At 37.7% G+C, this 22,198-nt stretch overlaps 1 protein-coding gene across 1 annotated transcript in view; it reads left to right on the top strand.

Annotated features, from left to right (window-relative positions):
- The window catches only part of Atg2 (Autophagy-related 2), a 412,975-nt gene that overhangs the window by 309,898 nt on the left and 80,879 nt on the right, over positions 1 to 22,198 (top strand). Inside the window, exons 27-28 of the mRNA XM_067136531.2 lie at positions 6,982 to 7,093; positions 7,172 to 7,309. Coding sequence (XP_066992632.2) covers positions 6,982 to 7,093; positions 7,172 to 7,309 — 250 coding nt within the window. The remainder of the gene's footprint in view (positions 1 to 6,981; positions 7,094 to 7,171; positions 7,310 to 22,198) is intronic.

Here is a 22,198-nt window from a genome sequence, read left to right as displayed (position 1 = left end):
CATCAACAAATTATTCTCGATACCATTCATTATCCAAAATCATTATTATGTTTTCCAAGTCCAGTCATCCGAATATAAATGAAAAAAATTAAATAAAATATTTTTCTTTTTTCTTTTTTTAATGAATTAAATCAAGAGCACCTAATCCTAATAATATCTGCCTATCTCCTAAAATAATAACCTCTAAATTAGAAAATCTATATTTTATTTCTTGATTCCGGAATCACAAAAGAAAATCCACAAGTAATTATCATCATTAATCATCTTCTTCTTCTTAAATAAAGAAATCTTTAAGTTGGAAATAAGTCTAAGTCCCTAATCCTAATTATTTTTTTCATAACATTCTTCAGTTAAAGTCCATCAGTTCTTGTTACTTTTGCACAAATTCAACTGATAAAAAAAATATAATTTTTAATAAAAATGATTAAAATGGTAAAAATTGTTAAAAATGATAAAAATGCTTATTTTCACTATTTCCACTCAATATTCCATGACGAATCACTGATTTCAGTGATTTAACGTTAGTAACCACAAGTAAGTTCCAAATTATTTTTAGCCCAAAAATGGCTATTTCAAATATATTTTGTCCTTAAAATGAAAAATATTGGTCTCCTCGACGGTATCATTAGGTAAAAATACTCAAATACCACCTTAAATAAATGTAGGTATCGTTCAAAGTTCAATCATAATCGTATCTCTAATAGAAATTGTACTAAACATGTTTTAGGGTTTAGCAATTATTAATCAGGCATCCCTGATTCCGCAGACATGCATTTGGTTAATTCCTAAACGTAATTGCAGTAAAGGTTTTGAATTATGGGATTATTATTTGAATTAAAATTCATTCTTGACAACAAACTTCCAATGACATTTATAACAACGTTGGTATGAATTAATTATAAAGACGACAAGTTTCCCTTCATATATTTCCTACCTGGATATTTCTTCCGAAGACAGTGTAAGGTAACCTAATTATATGAAATATGCGGTGTCTTGCAATGTACGCGTGTACCATTAACCCTAAATACCATTCATAATCATTTTATTATTCTGCCGCAAATAGTAATCATCACCATCGGCTCATATTACGTCGTATTTACCGTCAAAACTACTCATAAATACATCTATCTCTCCATCTACTACCGTTAATTACCATCATATCATATAATTCAATCTCATAAACACATTACGACGAATAATTATACACGTTTGCACATTAATGTGCCAATCAAACCATAAATTCTCTATGTAAACACATATCATCACCAACATGACGGCAAATCATTCCAACATCATATTACTTTACCATAATAGTACACTTTTGGGTTATAATTCATATATCATACGCGTAAACACGCTAGCTTAATAATAAAATGCATATATAAATTAAATAAGTTGATATCTACTCACTTTTCATTGCGTCGAATCGGCAAACATATTCAGGTTATACGTAAATCAACTATCTTCTTCAAGAATATTTAAGGTTACGTCATTCAAAATATGAAGTTTTCGTCCCATAATAGTTATAAATTACAGTCCAAATCTCTCCTGGTTTTGCCTTACGCATTCCTATATTATGTCATAGACTGTAGAATCTGGAAGAAGTACCTATTCCCCTATTAGTAATAATAGCTCAACATGGACAATTTCATTTCGAAGATAATAACGTCTGTGATTTTATCACGAAGAACTAGGTTAAATACCGTACCAAATATACACTATAATATCATTACAAATTTACTACATATCAATTTCAAGAAAATAAATATCTCTTTGGAACTTATCTTGTGATTACTGACGTTAGATGTTCGGCCTCGGACTGGATGTTGTCATCTAGGGACTGCGTCGAACGGCATCTTCCTCTGCTACGTCCCCATTTGGTTGTGACTCGGGATTCGGGATAGCAGTAACAGCTGGGCGGCTTCCGTCAGACAGTCGGCTCCATATCCCGTTTAGCCTTGCATCATGATGTTGCGGTCGATCATAACAGAAAGAAACATTTCCAATCCATGCATTAGTTTCATATCCATACTCTCAAGAATAAATTTCAGGCTTGTAATTAATGTCAGGTTTTAAAATAATACTTCAATATTGATCTTTAGTAAGAACTTGACAGTTAAATTTTTGCAAGTTATTCCGGTAAATATTCTCTTTTCTATACGGCTAATCAATTTATACTTCGTAAAATTTAACTTGGTTACTTGTACGGACTTGAATATCCACTTCGACTACTGTTAGGGTATTTCCTAGCTCCCTTCACGATATTCTTTTGTGAATGTCTGTTTTGCGAATATTCTCTTACTTCGCGAGCTCTCCAGCAAGTAACTTGTATAATATCTTCCTTCTGTTCAGACGAAGACTGACTATATTTCGTGAGGATAGTTTATTTCGATTTTTACGTTGCGGAATTTTTTTTATTGTTCAGCTTCTTGTTCTTCTTTTAACAATATTAAAACCTTCTATTATTTTACCACGGCCGTATGGATCCTTGACAATTCCCCGTCTCGGTCCGTGATCTAGGCATCATTAATTTGTCGAATAAATATCTTTGCCGTCACGTGCACGGCCTTCTTGAATATATACACGCTCGTAAAATGTAAACACTTCGAAATCATGGCCTAATTTATTTAATATGTGCATTCCTTTGTGACGTATGGCCCAATTACGTAATCTTCGCGATTACTACCGTGCATGGCAAACTTATAGCTTCGTATGACGACTTTCATCCCGGAGTTAGGACGATGAAAACGGTACACTATATGGTTAATTTAATTCCCGTAGCCACTCATGTTGTATTATATATTTTGTGCAATTCCACGCTTGTAGCGATATTTTAACCTGTGCAATAGCTGGACTCATATTTATGTTATTTAGATTAAAGCTTGTCAAGACGCTAATATGCCGCGTTGTAAGATTCATAGACCTTTTATTCACTGATTTTAATGTGTCCTTACCATATTTTCAATGATTTTATGTCTCATAAGAGGGACTAAACATGTATCACCAATATAGTTTAATGTAGTCTTATCACTAAAGACGATTATGGTATTGTAAAGGTGGAACATTTGTTGTTACGATTTCCACGAGTTGATGTCCCATTAGAAAATATGCCATGTATGACCCGTGAGCATTGCAGCTAGCTGCAGCGTAGCTGAATAATCTGTCAAAGACACTAGTGTTGTGAAGATGGCATCACGTTGCAAGTTAACTGACTTTGAACGTGAGATGATCAACAGCGCATGGGGCATAGCATTGTGGAGATTACACAGAAATTCGGGTTTACGAGGTCAATAGTGTCGAGGGTTGATTTTCAGTATCGCAGAGAGAACATTACCACCCGTGTAAACCGCCGCACGGGAAGACCTCAGACCTCAGAGAATTCTTATGCTATTTTTAAGGACACTTTCTCTCAAAGCATTGATACTTTGTCAGTATATGAATTTTTCAACTAAACAGTGTTATGTGGCTGAAGATGTCAATAATATATGAAATATGTACCGTCCGGTACTGGACATTATAAATTTTCCAGCTGACTCATTTCTGGTTGCCAGCGTTTTGCCCCCGTGTGCTAGGTTGGGCTCATCAGTTGGTACCTAGCACACCTACGAAGACGCATGGCTAGTGCATACCATGAAGGCTACTGTGTAGGGTACTTGGAGCCACCGGCAGTGCCAATGCACTATGAGAGACTTTGTCTCATACCAAAAATTGATGCCTGCTTGGCCATCAGATGATATAGATGTTGATTCCCTTAGGGAATCTGAAATATTTGTCCCGAATGAGTAAATTTATAATACCAATATAAATGGTCCGTTATTGGACATTATAAGTTTTCCAGCTGACTCATTCCTGGTTGCCAGCGTTTCGCCCCCGTGTGCTAGGTTGGGCTCATCAGTTGGTACCTAGCACACCTACGAAGACGCATGGCTAGTGCATACCGTGAAGGCTACTGCGTAGGGTACTTGGAGCCACCGGCAGTGCCAATGCACTATGAGAGACTTTGTCTCATACCAAAAATTGATGCCTGCTTGGCCATCAGATGATATAGATGTTGATTCCCTTAGGGAATCTGAAATATTTGTCCCGAATGAGTAAATTTATAATACCAATATAAATGGTCCGTTATTGGACATTATAAGTTTTCCAGCTGACTCATTCCTGGTTGCCAGCGTTTCGCCCCCGTGTGCTAGGTTGGGCTCATCAGTTGGTACCTAGCACACCTACGAAGACGCATGGCTAGTGCATACCGTGAAGGCTACTGCGTAGGGTACTTGGAGCCACCGGCAGTGCCAATGCACTATGAGAGACTTTGTCTCTTACCAAAAATTGATGCCTGCTTCGCGATCAGGGTAGTGAATTGGCACTGCCGGTGGCTCCAAGTAGCTTACGCAGTGACCTCCACGGTATGCACTAGCCATGTGTCTTGGTAGGTGTGCTAGGTACCAACTGATGAGCCCAACCTAGCCCACGGGGGCAAAACGCTGGCAACCAAGAATGAGTCAGCTGGAAAATTTAAAATGCCCAATAATGGACCATTTATATTGGTATTATAAATTTACTTATTCGGGACAAATATTTCAGATTTCCTATGGGAATCAACATCTGTATTTTTCTTTGATTTGCCAAGTGATGGCCTACAATCCATTTGTGTTTCTGCTCTCTGCCAATCTGTGCATAAAAATCACCTACTAAAATTTTCACATGATGTTTTGGAATCTTGCTTGTGGTTTCTTATAAGAGTCTCCGGAAGGCTTCAACTTTCTGTGGGTTTTTCTTGTTGTCATTGTTTGTGGGAGCATGGGTGTTGGCCAGGGAGTAAGCTTTGTTGCTCAATTTCACAGGAAGTACTGAAATTCTTTCAGATGGGGGTGTAAAGTCAAGTACTGAGTTGATGATTGTTTTTTGTACTGCAAAGGCTGTCCCTAGTTGTGTTAGCTTCCTGTGGATTCTGATGGCAGGTTTATCTTTAAATATCCTGTACTCTTCAGAGTCAAAATGGTTTTCATCTCTGAAACACATCTCCAGGACCGTGGCTGTTTGAATGTCAAACTTGTACAGTGTCTGTGAGTTGTTTAAGCTTTCCTGTTTTCAACAGGGTGTTGAAATTAATTGTACCTAATAAGGTCCTTTCCTTGGGATGGAGAGATTTTGAGAAGCTCTGACTCTTCTATGCGTAATGCTCCCAATCCCGCAGAATCCGATGATCAGGAGATACCGGACTAGGTGTGTCCAGAGCCTGGGATAGTTGCTGAGATAATGTGTTATCCATTATGCCAATGTTGCAAGTTGAAGATACATGCAGGGGTGATCATAATGGTATGATCACAAGATTACAACTCGATTGATGAGATCAAGAGGTGCCTCTTGGTGTCTTCTGGTTAAATTCTTTTTTACAGATTACAAAATATGTGGTCAAAACCAACCCTCGTTCTTTACCCGGGCTTGGGGCCGGCAGCAGCAACCACTGAACTACTCAGTTCATCCAGTGACTGCTGCAGGCAGTTATTATTATTATTATTATTATTATTATTATTATTATTATTATTATTATTATTATTATTGTTGTTGTTGTTGTTGTTGTTGTTGTTGTTGTTGTTGCTGTTGTTGTTGTTGTTGTTGTTGTTGTTGTTGTTGTTGTTGTTGTTGTTGTTGTTGTTGTTGTTGTTGTTGTTGTTGTTGTTGTTGTTGTTGTTGTTGTTGTTGTTGTTGTTGTTGTTGTTGTTGTTGTTGTTGTTTACACAACTGATTTTCTAAACTCCCAAAATATAATATAATTTTCTCCATATTTTCTGTATCAAGTTTATTCCACCTTTCTATACAAATATACTTATGTACAGAAGATATTCTTTCAGCATCACAAAAAGTGAAAGAACAAAACTAAAATCAGACAATAATTAGAGCCCTGCACAGATATACTAAATAATATCCGCATCCGCGAATGGTTATCTGCATCCACAAAATGGTTATCCGCGGATAATTTAAATATTTTACTACAGTATATTACACCCAAGGTATTGAATCGGATAGATCTGTTAACATAATACAATAGGCCTGACACCTGGCACCAGAACCCCTACAATCGCAGGCTTATGAGGGATTTTTTCCTTGCGACAACTACCGACGTATTGACCTTTGTTCCTTCCTTCCATTAATTGTGGGCAGGAGCCAGTTAGGCTTAGGTAAGATTTACGGCTTTATGGTTTCAAGGTTCTTTATATATCACTGTTCTCCCATACCAATGCCAAGGGTCACCTAACAACAAGCAAAAACAAGAGAATACTTGAGTGAATATCAATAAACATCATTATTTAGAAATTATCAGCAAAATTATCCACACTGCCATACAGTTTGTATCTGCCAAAACACTAACTTTGCGGATATCTGCATCCGTGCAGAGCTCTAACAATAAGCTGTGGTTAATGTTCGCATCATCATCCAAGTGATGAAAGACTTTGCTAATTTCCCTTGCAAAGGAATTTACCATTTTCTGTTTCACATCTTTGCTACATATTCTACTGGCTATATCCTCACTTCGATGGCAGCATCAAACACCTTCGAACTTCCCTTAAGCTCCATACCCTGTGTTTCTATGATGCTATTGCACAGACTGTGAAAGTTTTTTTTGTACACTCTGCACAGTGTTGCCAAGATTACTGTGGTATTATCACCTTGCAATTAAAGATGAGCTGTTGCATGTTTTGCATTAACTGAAATCCAGAAACTCAAAAATGGTTTTTGCCACAAAAAATAATAATTTTGTAGTAAATATTCTCTTAACATTGAAATATGATCAAAATCCCAAATAATGCACATAAATGCATAGTCATGCTTCAGTTGTCTTTATTTAACATAAAACATGTAAATACTAAGTTTTATGAAGATATGTGGTTGCATTGAAGTATGCATTTGGATAATATACTTGTCATCACAAGTCATTACTGTTTTATTGCTATAACAATATATTTTGTTAATGTTCCACAGTAAAAGCTGTCCATCATCTCCACCATTCACCCACAGTCAGCACTATCCTAGTGAAATCCACATTATGGGACCAGGGAGTATTGTCTCTTTTTCCAAGTCCAGTCCAACAGAAGTAAGTAATGGTAGAGTGAGAGTTTCTTTATTGAGTATTGACTGCTTCATTAGACTTACATGATTATTTTAATGGCAGGTCCAGTTCGGATCTCGAACAGTATTTCATGGGAGCCCAAAGATCAAGCCACAGACGCATTCATCCCAAATGACATGGCAAGCAAAAGGGGGGCCAGGCCGGCAACATCATGTTCTCATGGAGTTGCAACTTAACAAGGCAAGTAATGAGCATAAATTTCTATGTTTTAATACTAATAGAAAGTTTATACAGTCTTCATCTCAAATTAATAAAAATCATCAGTCTGACTTTAACAAACATGAATTCTAAGGTAAAGTTCAGGGGAGAAGTGTCAAAAGCTTTTACAATAAAAACGGGCTTAAGACAAGATGATGGATTGATTATCTCCACTGCTTTTCAGTGAGGCTCTTGATTACATCATGAAACTTTGACAAAAGGAAAACCACCTGCAATCAAAATTGAAGCAAAACCATCAATAAGAACAAACTGCCTGAGATTTGCAGACATTTCATATACTTATTTGGCAGTCTCATGAGATATAAAGACAGTGTAATCAAACTTTTCCTATGACTTTAGATGCTTTAGATGGTCATAACATGTTTTAAAAACACAGGGTATGGTGTGGCTGCAAAATGTCCAATTATCTATCTTTTTACTTATACATGGTGTAATTGAAATACATGAAGTCCTTTAAACTGGTGGTGGAAGATGGTATTCTAAGCAAACACCTCAAAAAATATTACTTCTATTTTAATTAGTGTTTGAGAAATTAAGTCGGAACTTCAGTCAGTGTTACTGAGAAGTCAGTAGGCTGAATACTCCCCGTCAAAACAGTTGATTTCCCCATGTCACCTTTCCCTCCAAGCCTGTGCAATGTTCTAGGCGAAAGTGTGTCAAGGTGTTTGCACTGTGACCTGCAGGCAGGTACAGAGCATTAAATTTGAAACAGACCCAGAGTCTGATTGTTGGCGCACACTATCAGACCAACAATCAATCATCATTGATCTGCATTTGGGGCAGTTGCCCAACATCTCCCTTGGTAAGTTATTCCAATCCCCAACTCCCCTACCTATAAATGAATATTTGCCCCAATTTGTCCTCTTGAATTCCAGCTTTATCTTCTTTCCTACTTTTAAAGACATCACTCAAACATATTCGTCTACTGATGTCATTCCACGCCATCTCTCCACTGACAGCTCGGAACATACCACTTATGATGATATAGATGTTGATTCCCACAGGGAACCTGAAATATTTGTCCCGAATGAGTAAATTTGCGTCTTGGTGGGGGTGCTATTTACCAGCTGATGAGCCCAACTTAGCACACTGGGGCGAAACGCTGGCAACCAGGAATGAGTTAGCTGGAAAATTTATAATGTCCAATAATGGACTATTTATATTGGTACATACCACTTATAATACCTTAACTTAAAACGCTAGCGCGGTACCGCATCTGGTGAGCCATCTGGTGACAAATGAACGTACCACTTCCACTTCTATTATAACGTCTAAATTCAAACCTCATTGTTTGAGAAGCCTTTTTCGTGGACAGTCGAGATTTTCTTCTGAAGACTCAGAGCAAAGTTCTCCGCAAAACGTAAAGAATTTCACCTTATTTTCTCGACACGGCGTAAGCCCAATAGCCTATATCATGTATATAAGTACGAGCTGTGAAAGCATCAATGTCAGCCTTGTTATACAGTTTATTTGGTTAATGCCACTTCATTTTTTCATCATTTATCATTTTTTTGAATTTATAGGGACTTTTTCTATACAGTAAGATATGGATTTCTCACTGGCAGAGTCACTATATTAAATGAAAAAGGTCAGGTTGAAATAGCTGTAATGATTTCTTTCAGTGCAGAATTGTTCATCCAAACAACAGTCAAGTTGAATGAAATGATGATGTTATTTTTTTAATATCTGTCCTAAATGTTACTTCTTAACAGACGCTGGGGTGTCGGAATTTTGTCTCACAGGAATTCTTTAACATGCCAGAAGCAAACGATACAGAATTGTTACCTTTAAAACGTCCATTAATGGCCACTGCCCTGAGCTGTATTTGAACTTGCAAACTTGGGCTCAGAAAGATGAAGTGTAACCATCTGAGCCACTCAGGCTAGCAGTCAGGTTGATGGATGAGATTTATCCTGTACTAATTAAAAACCCAGAACATCCTTTATGAGTTTCAGCTATAAACCAAGAATACCGTGCCATCCGCAGCCAGATTTAAACAGCCCTGATCTTCCCCCTAGTTGTGGAGGCTGCTGTTAAAACGTAATCACTCAGTGACTGATACCCCATCACATTCCTTTGGGGTGATGATAAATGATTGATTATGGAGTATTACCGGATTTAAATTAACAGGAGAGTCTAGGGATCCCAGAGAAATCTCTGTTCAGGACAAATTTCATGTGCATTGACCAAGACTTAGAACTGAATTTTAGCATTGAAAGACTGATATCTAACTAGCTTTATTTTCTTTCATTTCATCCCTTAAACATCTGCATAGTGAAGAGCTTCTTTTTCTCTCTTTTTACCTTTTTTAACCCTGCATTCAAATCACGGTAGGACCATGTGACATGTATGTAGGATAGTGCTTGACAGATTTCATTTCATTTCATTTCATTTCATTGCTTGCTACAGGATTTTAATCCCAATACAAAGTGAAATTGCAAATAATTGTCACTTAATATTAGCTAGCCTAGCATAATTAAACTTAATCTAAAATAATCTAATCTGATCTATCCTGTTATTATGGGCTTGGGCTTACAAGTCATTGTTCCAGTATATTTTAATATACTGGGCATACAGTGTTTCATCATAATTGTTGTCTGTTAATGCTAGCTGTGAATACTTTTACAAATAACTGTCATGTTTGTACTGAAATCAAGAGCATTATTTTTCTGAGATGCACTGTTGTAGATATTGCATAGTCTGTAAAGTAGTGAATTTTGATGGGCAGATGTTCTACCTTTTTATTTGAAAATATTACATGAAATATTGAATTTGGGCATGGCACATGGAAATTCAGGAGGGAAAGGAACTCAATATTATCAATTAGCAAATTTATTATTTTATAAATGAACTTTGCCATATATTTCTGCCTCAGTCCTCTAAACTCTCCAGTTCTATATTCAATGAAAGCTCATAGTTTGAAACCATTTATGGATATTGAGATGTTCTTTTAAAATGTAAATATTTCAAGTATTTCTTGTGCATCCTTTCAAGTTGATACACATGCATTTTGCACCTAGGGCTCCACACCACTCTCGCATATTTCAATTTTAGCCTGACCAAGGTGTTGTACAACTTAATACATGTTGTTATGTTTTTAAATGGCTTCACATTTCTTATTACAAATCCTAAAGTTTTACATGCTTCAGAGACCACCTTCTGTACTTGAAGAGTGAAGGTCAGCTCCTGGTCTAATAATAGTCTGAGGCCCGGTTTCTTCGACTGTATGTTAAATTTTACTTAACAAATGTTAACTAACAATTGTTATTAATTTAACAGTTTGTTTAAAAGTGCCCTGTTTCACGACCACATTTCCAACATTTGTTACGAAACACTTGTTAAAGACAAATTAACACATTTCAGTGAGATTTCTGAACGCGTTTGGCAGTGAGCGTCTTTTGTTTCTTTACATAAAGTGCTCCTAGTGGTGTGTTGAAATAGTATTTTGTCACACAGACATATGGTTGACATTATTATAGGTTATGGTTAGCGGAGACTGGTAAGACGTAAACATGTTAAGTAAGAGGAACACCGAGCTCGATAGCTGCAGTCGCTTAAGTGTGGCCAGTATCCAGTAATCGGGAGATTGTGGGTTCGAACCCCACTGTCAGCAGCGATGAAGATGGTTTTCCGTGGTTTCCCAATTTCACACCAGGCAAATGCTGGGGCTGTACCTTAGTTAAGGCCATGGCCGCTTCCTTCCCATTCCTAGGCCTTTCCTATCCCATCATCGCCATAAGACATATCTGTGTTGGTGCGACATAAAGCCAATAGCAAAAAAAAAAAAAAAAAAAAAAAAAAAAGTAAGAGGAACAAAAGCGTTATGATGAATGCGAGTTTTTATTTAATTTAAATTTAAAATTATGCGAATATGCTTAAAAAAATGAAAGAACGGACTGTTATATCACAACATTCGATATAGCCTATTCTTATACTCCTATCACCTGGGAAAATGTGATAATTGATGTGTTTTGAATGGTTTTCAGACATCATTTTATTGTGGGGAAAATAATGTAATGCCTTGTTAATGCTGCAGTGGCGGCAGGAATTCTTTGCTGGATTCTACGCACTTTTTCTTGCACTCGTGAACATAGTCGCCTACAATGACATGAAAAGTGTCTCAAGCATACTATCTAACAAGTAGAGGCCAGACCCTCGATTTCACTGGGCTTCAATGTACCTGTGGGGAGACACTCAACGGTAACTCGTGTATAAGGGTTTAAGTCAACACGCTTTCGTGTTGGTTTTTCCCTCGGACTCAGCGAGGGATCCCACCTCTACCGCCTCAAGGGCAGTGTCCTGGAGCTTCAGACTCTGGGTCAGAGTTTAAAACTGGGGAGGATGACCAGTACCTTGTCCAGGCGGCCTCACCTGCTATACTGAACAGGGGCCTTGCTGGGGGATGGGAAGATTGGAAGGGATATAGAAGGATGAGGGAAGGAAGCGGCCGTGGCCTTAAGTTAGGAGGAGAAGTGGGAAACCGCGGAAAACAACTTCCAGGATGGCTGAGGTGGGAATCGAACCCACCTCTAATCAGTTGACCTCCCGAGGCTGAGTGGACCCCGTTCCAGCCCTCATACCGCTTTTCAAATTTCGTGGCAGAGCCGGGAATCGAACCCGGGCCTCCGGGGGTGGCAGCTAATCACACTAACCACTACACCACAGAGGCGGACATATTAATTTGAGGTAGAAAATAAAGTTCCACTGCAATTTGATTATTCATTTTATTCGCATTTTACTTTCACATTCCCTGAAACAATGATTTAATTTGTATTAAAAAAGTATGTCTATGGCGGGACTCGAACTCAAGTCGTTGCAGTTCGGTGACAAGTACGATGAGCACTCGGCCACTGTTCCACTTGTCAAGGTTGCAACTCTTCAAGTATATAGGTGTTGCATTAGAATCGGGGGATTCATAAATTTTTTGGAAATTATTAGGTTGCAGACCTGACAAGTTTGAGTAAAATGTGTTCGCATTTTAGTGTTCTATCACCTCCATGTGGTCCGAAGCGGATCCTGCCTCATGATACAGTATTTGTCCTCACTGTTGGAACTCTAACCTATTTTCAATATCGTCTAGTATCTTGTTCATTATGGCTTTGGTAATTAGAAATATATCTTCTGACAACTCTAGAAAGTAGTTATTTCTTAGTATGGGTCATCCTTTGCCTTCTTTAGTTTATAAATAGTCTTCATACAGCAGTAAAGCTTCAAACTTATGTCTTCTACATGCCTCCATTTTGAAATTTTAGCAGTTGTTAAGAGGTTTAACACAGGGCTGCTGCCAGGTTAATTTAACACAAGCATTAACAATTTGTTAGAGTTAACAATCCTTGATGAGACGACCATTTTGTTAAATTATGTGTTAAGTCTCCTTAACAGCAGAGTTAACACTTAACATTCGTTGAAGAAACCAGGCCTGAGGTCTTTCCATTCTGTTAAGGTTCTCAGGTCATCGCATCCTAACTTGTAAGTGAATATGGAGAGGGTGCTTTATGTCGGGTGAACAACATGGACACCCATTCCAGAATGTTTAGATATAATTTATTTTCTATCGTCCAGTCCATTATGTTATTCAGGTCTAACTGAAGATATTCATAGTCGCTAATGGCTGAAATGGCTTTGAATACTTCGAAATCATCAGCATATAGTAGGCAGTAAGAATAATTCACTCGATCAGATAAATCGATAAATGTGAGAAATATTAATGGGCCTAAATTAGCCCTTGAATTACTCCTAATTTTACTGGGTATTCGCTAGAATTATGTGGTCTATATGACACATATTGTTTCCTTCCACTTAGGTAGGAATACACAAAACATTAATTAATGAGAGAATCCTAACTCATTTAATTTGATTAAAAGTATAATAATGTAATTTCATCAAGAACTTTCTCAAAATCCGTGAATATAACATCCATCTGATCACCGCTGTCTAGTGCTGTGGATACTGACTGCATGAAATTAACCAAATTTGTAAATGTAGATCGTTTTCAAAGAAATCCATGTTGTTTTTCTAATATTAAACGACTTACGTGATCTGGTATTCTAAGATATAGTACAAATTCCAATATCTTTGCCACTGCTGGCAATATGGATGCCAGCTGATAATTATTAATTAACATGTGGATGGAAATTCGAACATTTAAAAAATTAAATTATAAATGAAGAGAAGGGGAAACAATTTGCAAAACAAAACAGAAAATTTAAAGAAACTGAAAAACATAAAAATAAGATTTAAACTGAAAATAGACAAACAACATATAATGCAAAGGGTATTTACAGATGAAGAAAGACAGAAAAGATCAGAACGAATGAAAAGCTACTGGGTAATTTGGAAAGAAAACCTATCAAAGAAGATGATCAGAAAATGACCAACTGAAGTGGTCCAATGAGGCCGTAAAAGAAGAAGAGAAGGCGGTTAGATGGTCCATGCAACCTTGAATTACATAAGGTGGTATCTAGTCTGATGATACAGATGACTTTGGTTTAAGTTTCTTCATTGCCATTTCAACCTCTTTTATGGTTGTAGCGTTGATGTGTAAACAGTTTGTATTAACACATAGATTGCGTATACAAACATATCATGCTCTATCTGGAACATACACCAAATAGAAGAAATTTTCAAATCTGTCTGCAGGAGGCCTATTCTCATTGTTATCTAATATATTATCCCCGTATTTGAATGCATTGCAGTCTCCAATATTTTTCTTTTATGTTTAACATAATCCCAAAAATATTTTGGATTACCTGATATCTTGTTCTATTGATGTTGTATACCTTTTATAAGCTGATGTTATCGCAGACTTTACTTCCGACCTTAATATTTTAAATTGTCTAGTACAGTATTCTGAAATGTGCTTTCATTTTGTGAAGTATTTCGTTTCTTGTAGTATTTTTATTATATCATTAGTAAACCAAACCAGATACTTCCTAGAATTTTCTTTGCATTTTCTAGGAACAGATAAGTTTATTGCTGTGTATATATCAGTGTACCCAGTCTGCATTATCAGCAACAGTGCATTCGTATAATGCTCCCAAATTTATACTTCCTAGCTCAGTGTACAGACATTCAAAATCAGCTCTCCTGAAATTGGAAGCTGTTTGGGAAACTCCGCAACCTTTTCTACGATCTGAAGTGACCAGGAGTTCTATTTCGAGGATGGGGTGATGAGCATCCTCAGACACTATGGGATCAGCGCTCTTTATACATACTACGTTTGTTACCAACCGACTAATTAACACTAAATCCAAAGTTCTATCATTACAATTTGGTACAGTTTTCTGTGAAGCCAAATTGTATGTGTTTATTACATTTCTAAGGTCCTGCACTTGTCTGTTTAAATTTAGGTCTGTTTCATTATTACATATTCACACCTGCCAACTTTCCCGATTTAGGCGGGAGACTACAGATTTTCGACAGTTTTTCCCGCCTCCCGATTATTCTATTATTTCTCCCGATTTTAGCTTATTTTTTGGTGAACTTCAAGCATTTGTTTTCAAATCCCGCCATTTTAGCTTTATACGCCAGTGGCCGGAAGTTCTGCGCTCATTGGCCGCTTTCAAATGAAATCCATCCATCCATTATCTAAAGGCTAAGCTTTGTCACTGCAGCCACACCCCACGATCTTCAGCTGTCCTTTTCATCATGACATAGGAAGCAAAACCCAGCTGAGTGATTATGTTCCTAAGGTATGAGAGACGTGGTCTTTCTCTCGACTTCTTCCCTAGGACCTTTCCTTCGAAGACATTCTGGAGAAAGGTGTCATGTCTTAGGACGTGTCCAAGAAATTTAGCCTTCCTCTGCTCTATTGAATAAAGTAAGGTCCGTTTCTCATCAACGTCATTCAAGATTTGGATATTAGTCTTTTGTTCTGTCCAACTCGTCCATGTCAGTCTTCCCCAGAACCACATTTCCGCAGCTTCTAGTATTGATTGTGCTTGTTTTCCCAAAGTCCAGGTCTCACAACCGTAAGTTAGCACACTCCAAACTCTCACAACATGAAATACTAAGGTAGAGCGTATAGCACGACCAGGGATTGTACCAAGAAAACCAAAATAATAGGTACCATATCACTTACCGTGCAATCCCAATAGAAGGTCGTCGCAATTTGTAGAAGCAACAGGGCCAAGAGGCCAGGCGAATCAATAAAACAAATTAAATTAGCTAAAGGCTGGAATAATAACTACTGAATAAATTTGAAAGAAAAGAAAACTTTAATTAACAAAATCTTCAAAAGAAAAATAACCGACCTCTCAAACTACAATTGATTTAAAATTTAAATGTTGCAACTGGATCAATTAAAAGGGAAAATTAACTGAAAATTAAACCATCAAGGTCGATGCATTAATTAAAGAGAATCAAATGACATTTAAAATCTATAAATTCACAGTTACACTCTTGAAGATGAAAACTTCTCCAATGACAATCTCGGTCATACCCTACCAAACCATATTACTTCAGTAATCTTCAAGAAATAATCCAAATGAAGGTACATGATCCACAAGGAGGATTAACTAAGAGAACATTACATCAGAGACCGAAACTTAAATCACTTGAATATCACCAAACAGCAACCGGTCCACCACTAGGCGGCAAAATCAAGACCATTACAGCACACGGTTCTAGCCGTCAATCATCAACTCAGATCCTCGGCTGTCACAGGCAACAGGACAACGCCCACGCACGTGTACATTCTATTACATCGGCAGTAACAAAACACAGTCACCATAATTCAAAATGGCTACACCAGTACCGAGTTAACCACAGAAAGGTTTTCATCTTAACAAAATTCCAACATTACCTAACACCCTCGAATAGGTTTGAAAAATTTAGTAATCAAATAATAATTATTATTATTTAAAGGGAAATAAGAAAAATGAATTAGGTTGCACCGATACTACATACATATTTACCATAGTGAGGAGCTCCCCAAATATAAAATCTTGTTTCATGCGCATGAAACCTTAAGTAACAGAACCAAAAGTTAAAATTAATATCATAGTTACCATCGAACCTTGAAACCCCAAACCTAGATTGAATTTTACAAGCTCATAACAAGACCAGTAGGAAAAGTCCTTCACTTTAAATGCTCAAAACAAATGTCCGAAACATCAAATATACCATTTCTCAGATATCATAGCCATAAATTTTCTCCATGTCTTCAAACGTCATTATTAGTAGTTTCTTCGGCGAGATCAACCCAGTTCAGAAGTACATATGAATCTACTTACGAGGTCGGATAGTTAGAAGTGAATAATCTTTTCAAAAGGAACAAACCAAACTTCGAGCCTAACGCTCAGGTGGAAATCCATTAACCCGGATCGAAATTCACCAACATCTTCTTTTCTTGAATAATTAACTTGTCGTTAAACCACAACCAAGAGCTTAGCTTCAGAGCGTCTCTTCAATTCAGTCCCAAGAATTAAAAAAAACAAAAACGCTCAGACATCATTGTCGAGCACGGTGCCTCGCCAGGTAAACTTCACGTTTCGCAGACAGATCGCAGCACACACTAGCCACCTCGTGTTTCTATAACCAAGTCCACCGCAAGATGGCTCCCCATGCGCAAATCCGAGAAGGGACCATGGTATCTCGAACTCTTAATTCGTGGACACGCACACCATAATATTAAACTATATAAATGGAATCCAATATATGTAGTTCTAAGGTAATGGAGTAATACAACTCCATTACAGCCTCCCCCTCGAAAAGATCTACAAGGGGTGGGGCATGACGAGCAGGCCCGATGAAACTTACAATTATATATAAGAAAATTTGGTTTCCTCCAACAACCAACACTGACATGTCACGAAGCGAGTAGAGGCACATGAACACACATTGCCAAACCAAGTGCTACAGCTCGCCCACAGTTCGTTAAGATTCCTTTAAGTTCTTTTTTTTTCCACATTACAATCTTCCTTGAAATGTTCACTTAATTCCGAAGCGATTGACCTAACACGAGTAGTACGTGAGTACTCAAGTTCGTTGTAACACAATTAAACCTCAGGAACACACTACGCTGAGAAGACTGGTCTTACAATAATTTTACGAGTAGCATAAAAAAAATCTCTGGAACTTGTTTTGGGGGTTTCTCTTACGTAGGAAAAAGGCATGACTTTCTGAATGGTAAGGTATTAACACATTAATTAATAAGATTAAATACAAGGAGAAGAAAAGAAAAGATAAAATAAGATAACCAGGAAACACAAACATCTTCAAGAGATAAGTCAGTGCACCGAATTCTACATAATCCTTAAGTGACGTTTCCACACTAATCTCCTTATCATCAGTTTCCATTATTATAGAGGCATGAAGTCCAGATCAAGGAATATTACATAAATAACTAGACAACACACAATCAATAATCATGCCAACAGCAAGAATAAGGAGGAAATAACATTACAATACAGTTAAATTTAACACACATATACATCTCCGTGAAATCAAGGCCCAGCAAACAAGTAGAATTACATAGTCCCCCACCAAAATTTCTTTTGAAATCATTTCTAGTTCAGAAATCAACAATTACTCAACACTTACTCAGGATCAACTTCCATACCCCAGTACACATAATCTCATTCCAAAGAGAAGGTGAATGACTAGAACAAGAATAAATAGAAGGACACGGAACAAACATGCTTAGTATAGAAAAATAAACTAGAGTAGAAGATATCAATGTTCAGAGCCATGGTAAAAGGTTAATTACAGTTGGAGACATATGCACAATTCAGATGTAGGGTACGCGTAAGGTGGGTCATCAACAACCGAACTAGCAGTGATTACCAGACAATTAACATACAATATGAACACCTACACCGGCACAGAAAATGACCAGGAGAAAGACGGGAGACAACACTATTCTGAAATCACATACTCCTTCTACAAGCCCCCATATGCAGGTAGAGGATCGATGACTGCAGTACCGAGTGCACGAACCGAATAATCTCATACTCATTCTTCTTCATGACAGGACGATAACTTACATACCAACGACATCATTCAGATGAAACTCCCGTTATTAAATGCCTTACCCAGGCAGGTTAATTGAAATGAACCCCTAAATCTACAAGCATAAGTAATATGACCTCAGATGAACAAGACATGGCAGAGAATATAAGAAGTTGAATCAAGAGCAAGACCACAATTATCAAAATTAACATATTAGTTAAGAATTTTTAAAAAAAATATGAGTTGTAGATACATAAAATGAGTTTTCACCAAATCCACCTTGACACCAAGAGAAAAATAAAAAGGCAATATACAACCTCCCCCAGGTGTCCACACTTCAACAACCGATATACTAGTAACTCCAATAACAACAATTCAATACCACTCAAATGATCACCAGTGGCGATGTGTCAGCCACGAAGGTAAAGGACATACAAATCCTCGACAGCATCTCACAAATCACAGAGTGCCCACCCAATATCATCACAACCGCAATAACCACCATCATGACTTCAGAGGAACACAGTCACCTCTCAACGAAACCATAATGCCACCCCAACATTATTCTCAAAATCAACCCCCATAATACCAAAACCCACATACAAAATAAGGATCAGAAACCATACCCTACAGGTCAAAAGGAGGTACACTCCATAGGTCATGAATCCTTTAACTATCTCAACATCACTTCACTATAACGGACGGAAGAAGTAAAACTCTAAATACATTACATGAATCTACAACTCTCACAAACAATATACTGGAAAATAAGTAGTAATTTCCCTCCAGACACCTTAGAAAATGATGATAACAGCAATGAATAAGCAGGGTACCAGAGCACCTTACAACGTGAAGTCCACACGAATATTCAATACTTCCACAGGATGAAATCACTTAACACAACTTCCCTTACACTTCCCCTTTTCAATAAGATTCGAACTCCACCAGATATGCAAGGCATCAAGATATAGTTACACCAATACTTAAGTTTTCCCATATTGATACGGACCGGACAAGTCCCACGCTTACATCACAGTTTTAACTAAAACAATCACCAGATTAAATACAATCGACTTCCCACAAGATTTTGAACTCAACCCAAAACACACAATATATCAAGTCGCTTTCACTTGGGATAAATGAACTCTCCGAATCCTTTTCGCCACAGGATCACTGACAAGCATAGATACAGGGCTCAAAAACTGCAATATCGTACAAGGTCCCTGAAATCTAGGAGCTAATTTTGAAGTAAATTTATTTATAGCCTTGCTGACAGGATAACATTTTACGAAGACTTGGTCTCCAACACTTAGCTTGGTGGGCTTTCGGCCTTTGTCATAGTTCTTTCGTACCTTTTCATACGACACAGCCAACCTCGTTTTGGCCTCATCCCACACCTTTCGCACATCACGAGGAGTAGAGACTTCAGGAAGCAGTTCCTCAATTCGAAGGAGATTTGATAGCGGAGAAAATGGAACAAAACTAAACATTAACTCCATAGGAGTTTTGCCATGAGACTCATGGGTTGCAGTATTAAATGCATACGACAACCAATGAAGACAGGTGTCCCACTTGGTATGATTCGAGTGGTGGTAAGCTATGAGAGCAGACTTCAAATTTCTATTCATTCTCTCGGAATATGAGGGATTGGGATAATATGGAGTAGTGGTCACATGGGAGATGCACAAATCAAACAAGTACTTCCTGAATAAATGGCTAGTAAACCCAGCAGCATTGTCAGATACAAGAAACTTAGGAGTTCCAAAGGAGGCCAAAAATAGAATTTAAACAGGAAATAGTGGTCTGCGAATTGGTCGATCTAGTCGGGAAGATCCAGCAAAATCTGGTAAAACCATCAATGCACACCAATGCATGAGTATTTCCTCGACTGGAACGTGGAAAGGGTCCAACATGATCGATAAACAATCGCTCCATAGCTCTGGAAGCTTGAATCGATGACAACAACCCCACACGTTTGTTTAGGTTAGGTTTACTAATGGCGCAACTTTTACAAGACTTAACCATGGATGTGATATCCTGATCCATGTTTTTCCAAATAAAAAACTCCCTTATTTTTGACCTAGTTTTGAAGTTTCCCAAATGTCCACCAACCGGACTATCATGGTAATACTGAAATATTACAGGAATTAAAATCTTGGGGACAACAATCTTTATCTTTTTATCATAACGGGATTGACAACAGAGTACCCCTTTCGCCAAGGAATAGGGTTTGATAATTTTACCAGAATTAATCTTTTCCAGAATTTCCTTTAACTGAGGATCATCGTTTTGAGGCAGAGCAATATCTTGATACAACATTGGAAGATTAGTCAAGATAGAATTCACATTTACCGAAACAACTTGAGGTACACTCTTCGCTTCCAAGTTTTCAAAACCATCCTCCTCATCAAACATGCGACTAAGACCATCAGCGATTACATTTTCCGTTCCACGAATGTGCCGAACATTAAATTTAAAAGCAGAAATTCTCAGCGCCCACCTAGTTAGCCTTCCAGTTCTTTTGAATCTTTTCAGAACCCAGGAAAGAGCTTCATTATCTGTCTCTAAATCAAAATTAACGTGCTCCACATAAACACGGAATTTCTCCAACGAAAATAGTACCGCTAAACACTCTAATTCATAGACCGAATATTTCCTTTCCAGAGGGGAGAGAGCTCTAGATGCGTAAGCGATAGGACGTCTACCCATTTCCGACTCTTGCAATAAGACTCCTGCAATAGCCTTGCCTGAGGCATCAGTCTGGATGATGAACCTTTTATTAAAATCGGGAATAGCAAGTATAGGAGCATTACTGAGAGCTCTCTTCAAGGTTTCAAAGGCTCTTTGTTGAGGGTCTTCCCACACAAATTTGACATTCTTTCTACGTAAGGAATTAAAAGGGGCAGCAATTTCAGCATAATTCGGAACAAATTTTCTAAAGAAATTAGTCATACCAATGAATCTGGCAATCCCTTTCACATCTTTAGGTGGTTTAAAATCGTGAATAGCTTGAGTACGGGCATGATCAATTGAAATACCCTGTGACGATACTACATGTCCCAAGAAGGAGATCTGAGATTTGGCAAAATTGGTCTTCGAAAGCTTGACAGTTAAACCTGCTTTCTTCAATCTTTCAACTACCTCCTGTACATGCTTGAGATGATCTTCAAAATTTGCAGAATATACAACAAGATCATCAAGATAATGAATAACGTACTTAAATTTCACATCCCCAAACACAGAATCCAGTAATCGAGTTAACACAGCCGCTCCCGTCGATAGCCCAAAAGGTATAACCGTGTATTCATACAGATTCCAGTGAGTGGCAAAAGCAGTGAGAGGAATAGATTCCTCATTAAGAGGTATTTGGTTGTATGCCTGATTCAAATCAAAGGTCGAAAAATAATTAGCACAATGGAACCAAGAGAAGCAAGTATGCAAATCCGGTAAGGGCACAGACTGCATGACGATCTTACGGTTTAACTCTCTATAATCCGTCACTGGCCTGAAACCTCCAGATGACTTGGGCACCAGAAACATCGGAGACGAGTATGGAGAGATAGAAGGTCGAATAACACCATCCTGAAGCATCTTATCGATGATTTTCTTTAACTCAACCATCTTAGGTGGTGATAACCTATAGGGCGGAGATCTAACAGGAATCTTGTCCGTAATATCAATGTGGTATTTAAGCACATTAGTTAATCCTAATTTATTAGTGAAAACTTCAGGGTACATAGCACAAAGATCACGAATTTTACTAGCTTGGTCGGGAGGCAGATGATCAAGATCTAATTTATTACCACTGCTGTCCTCAATATCCTCATCAAGAGCACAAGCAGGATACCTTTGAAATATTATATCCTCATAAAAATTGAAAATTCTACCGGGACAAAACTT

The sequence above is a fragment of the Anabrus simplex genome, chromosome 1 (assembly GCF_040414725.1).
Source record: "Anabrus simplex isolate iqAnaSimp1 chromosome 1, ASM4041472v1, whole genome shotgun sequence".
Classification (NCBI taxonomy): Eukaryota; Metazoa; Arthropoda; class Insecta; order Orthoptera; family Tettigoniidae; genus Anabrus; species Anabrus simplex.
This window is presented reverse-complemented; position numbering and strand designations above follow the sequence as displayed.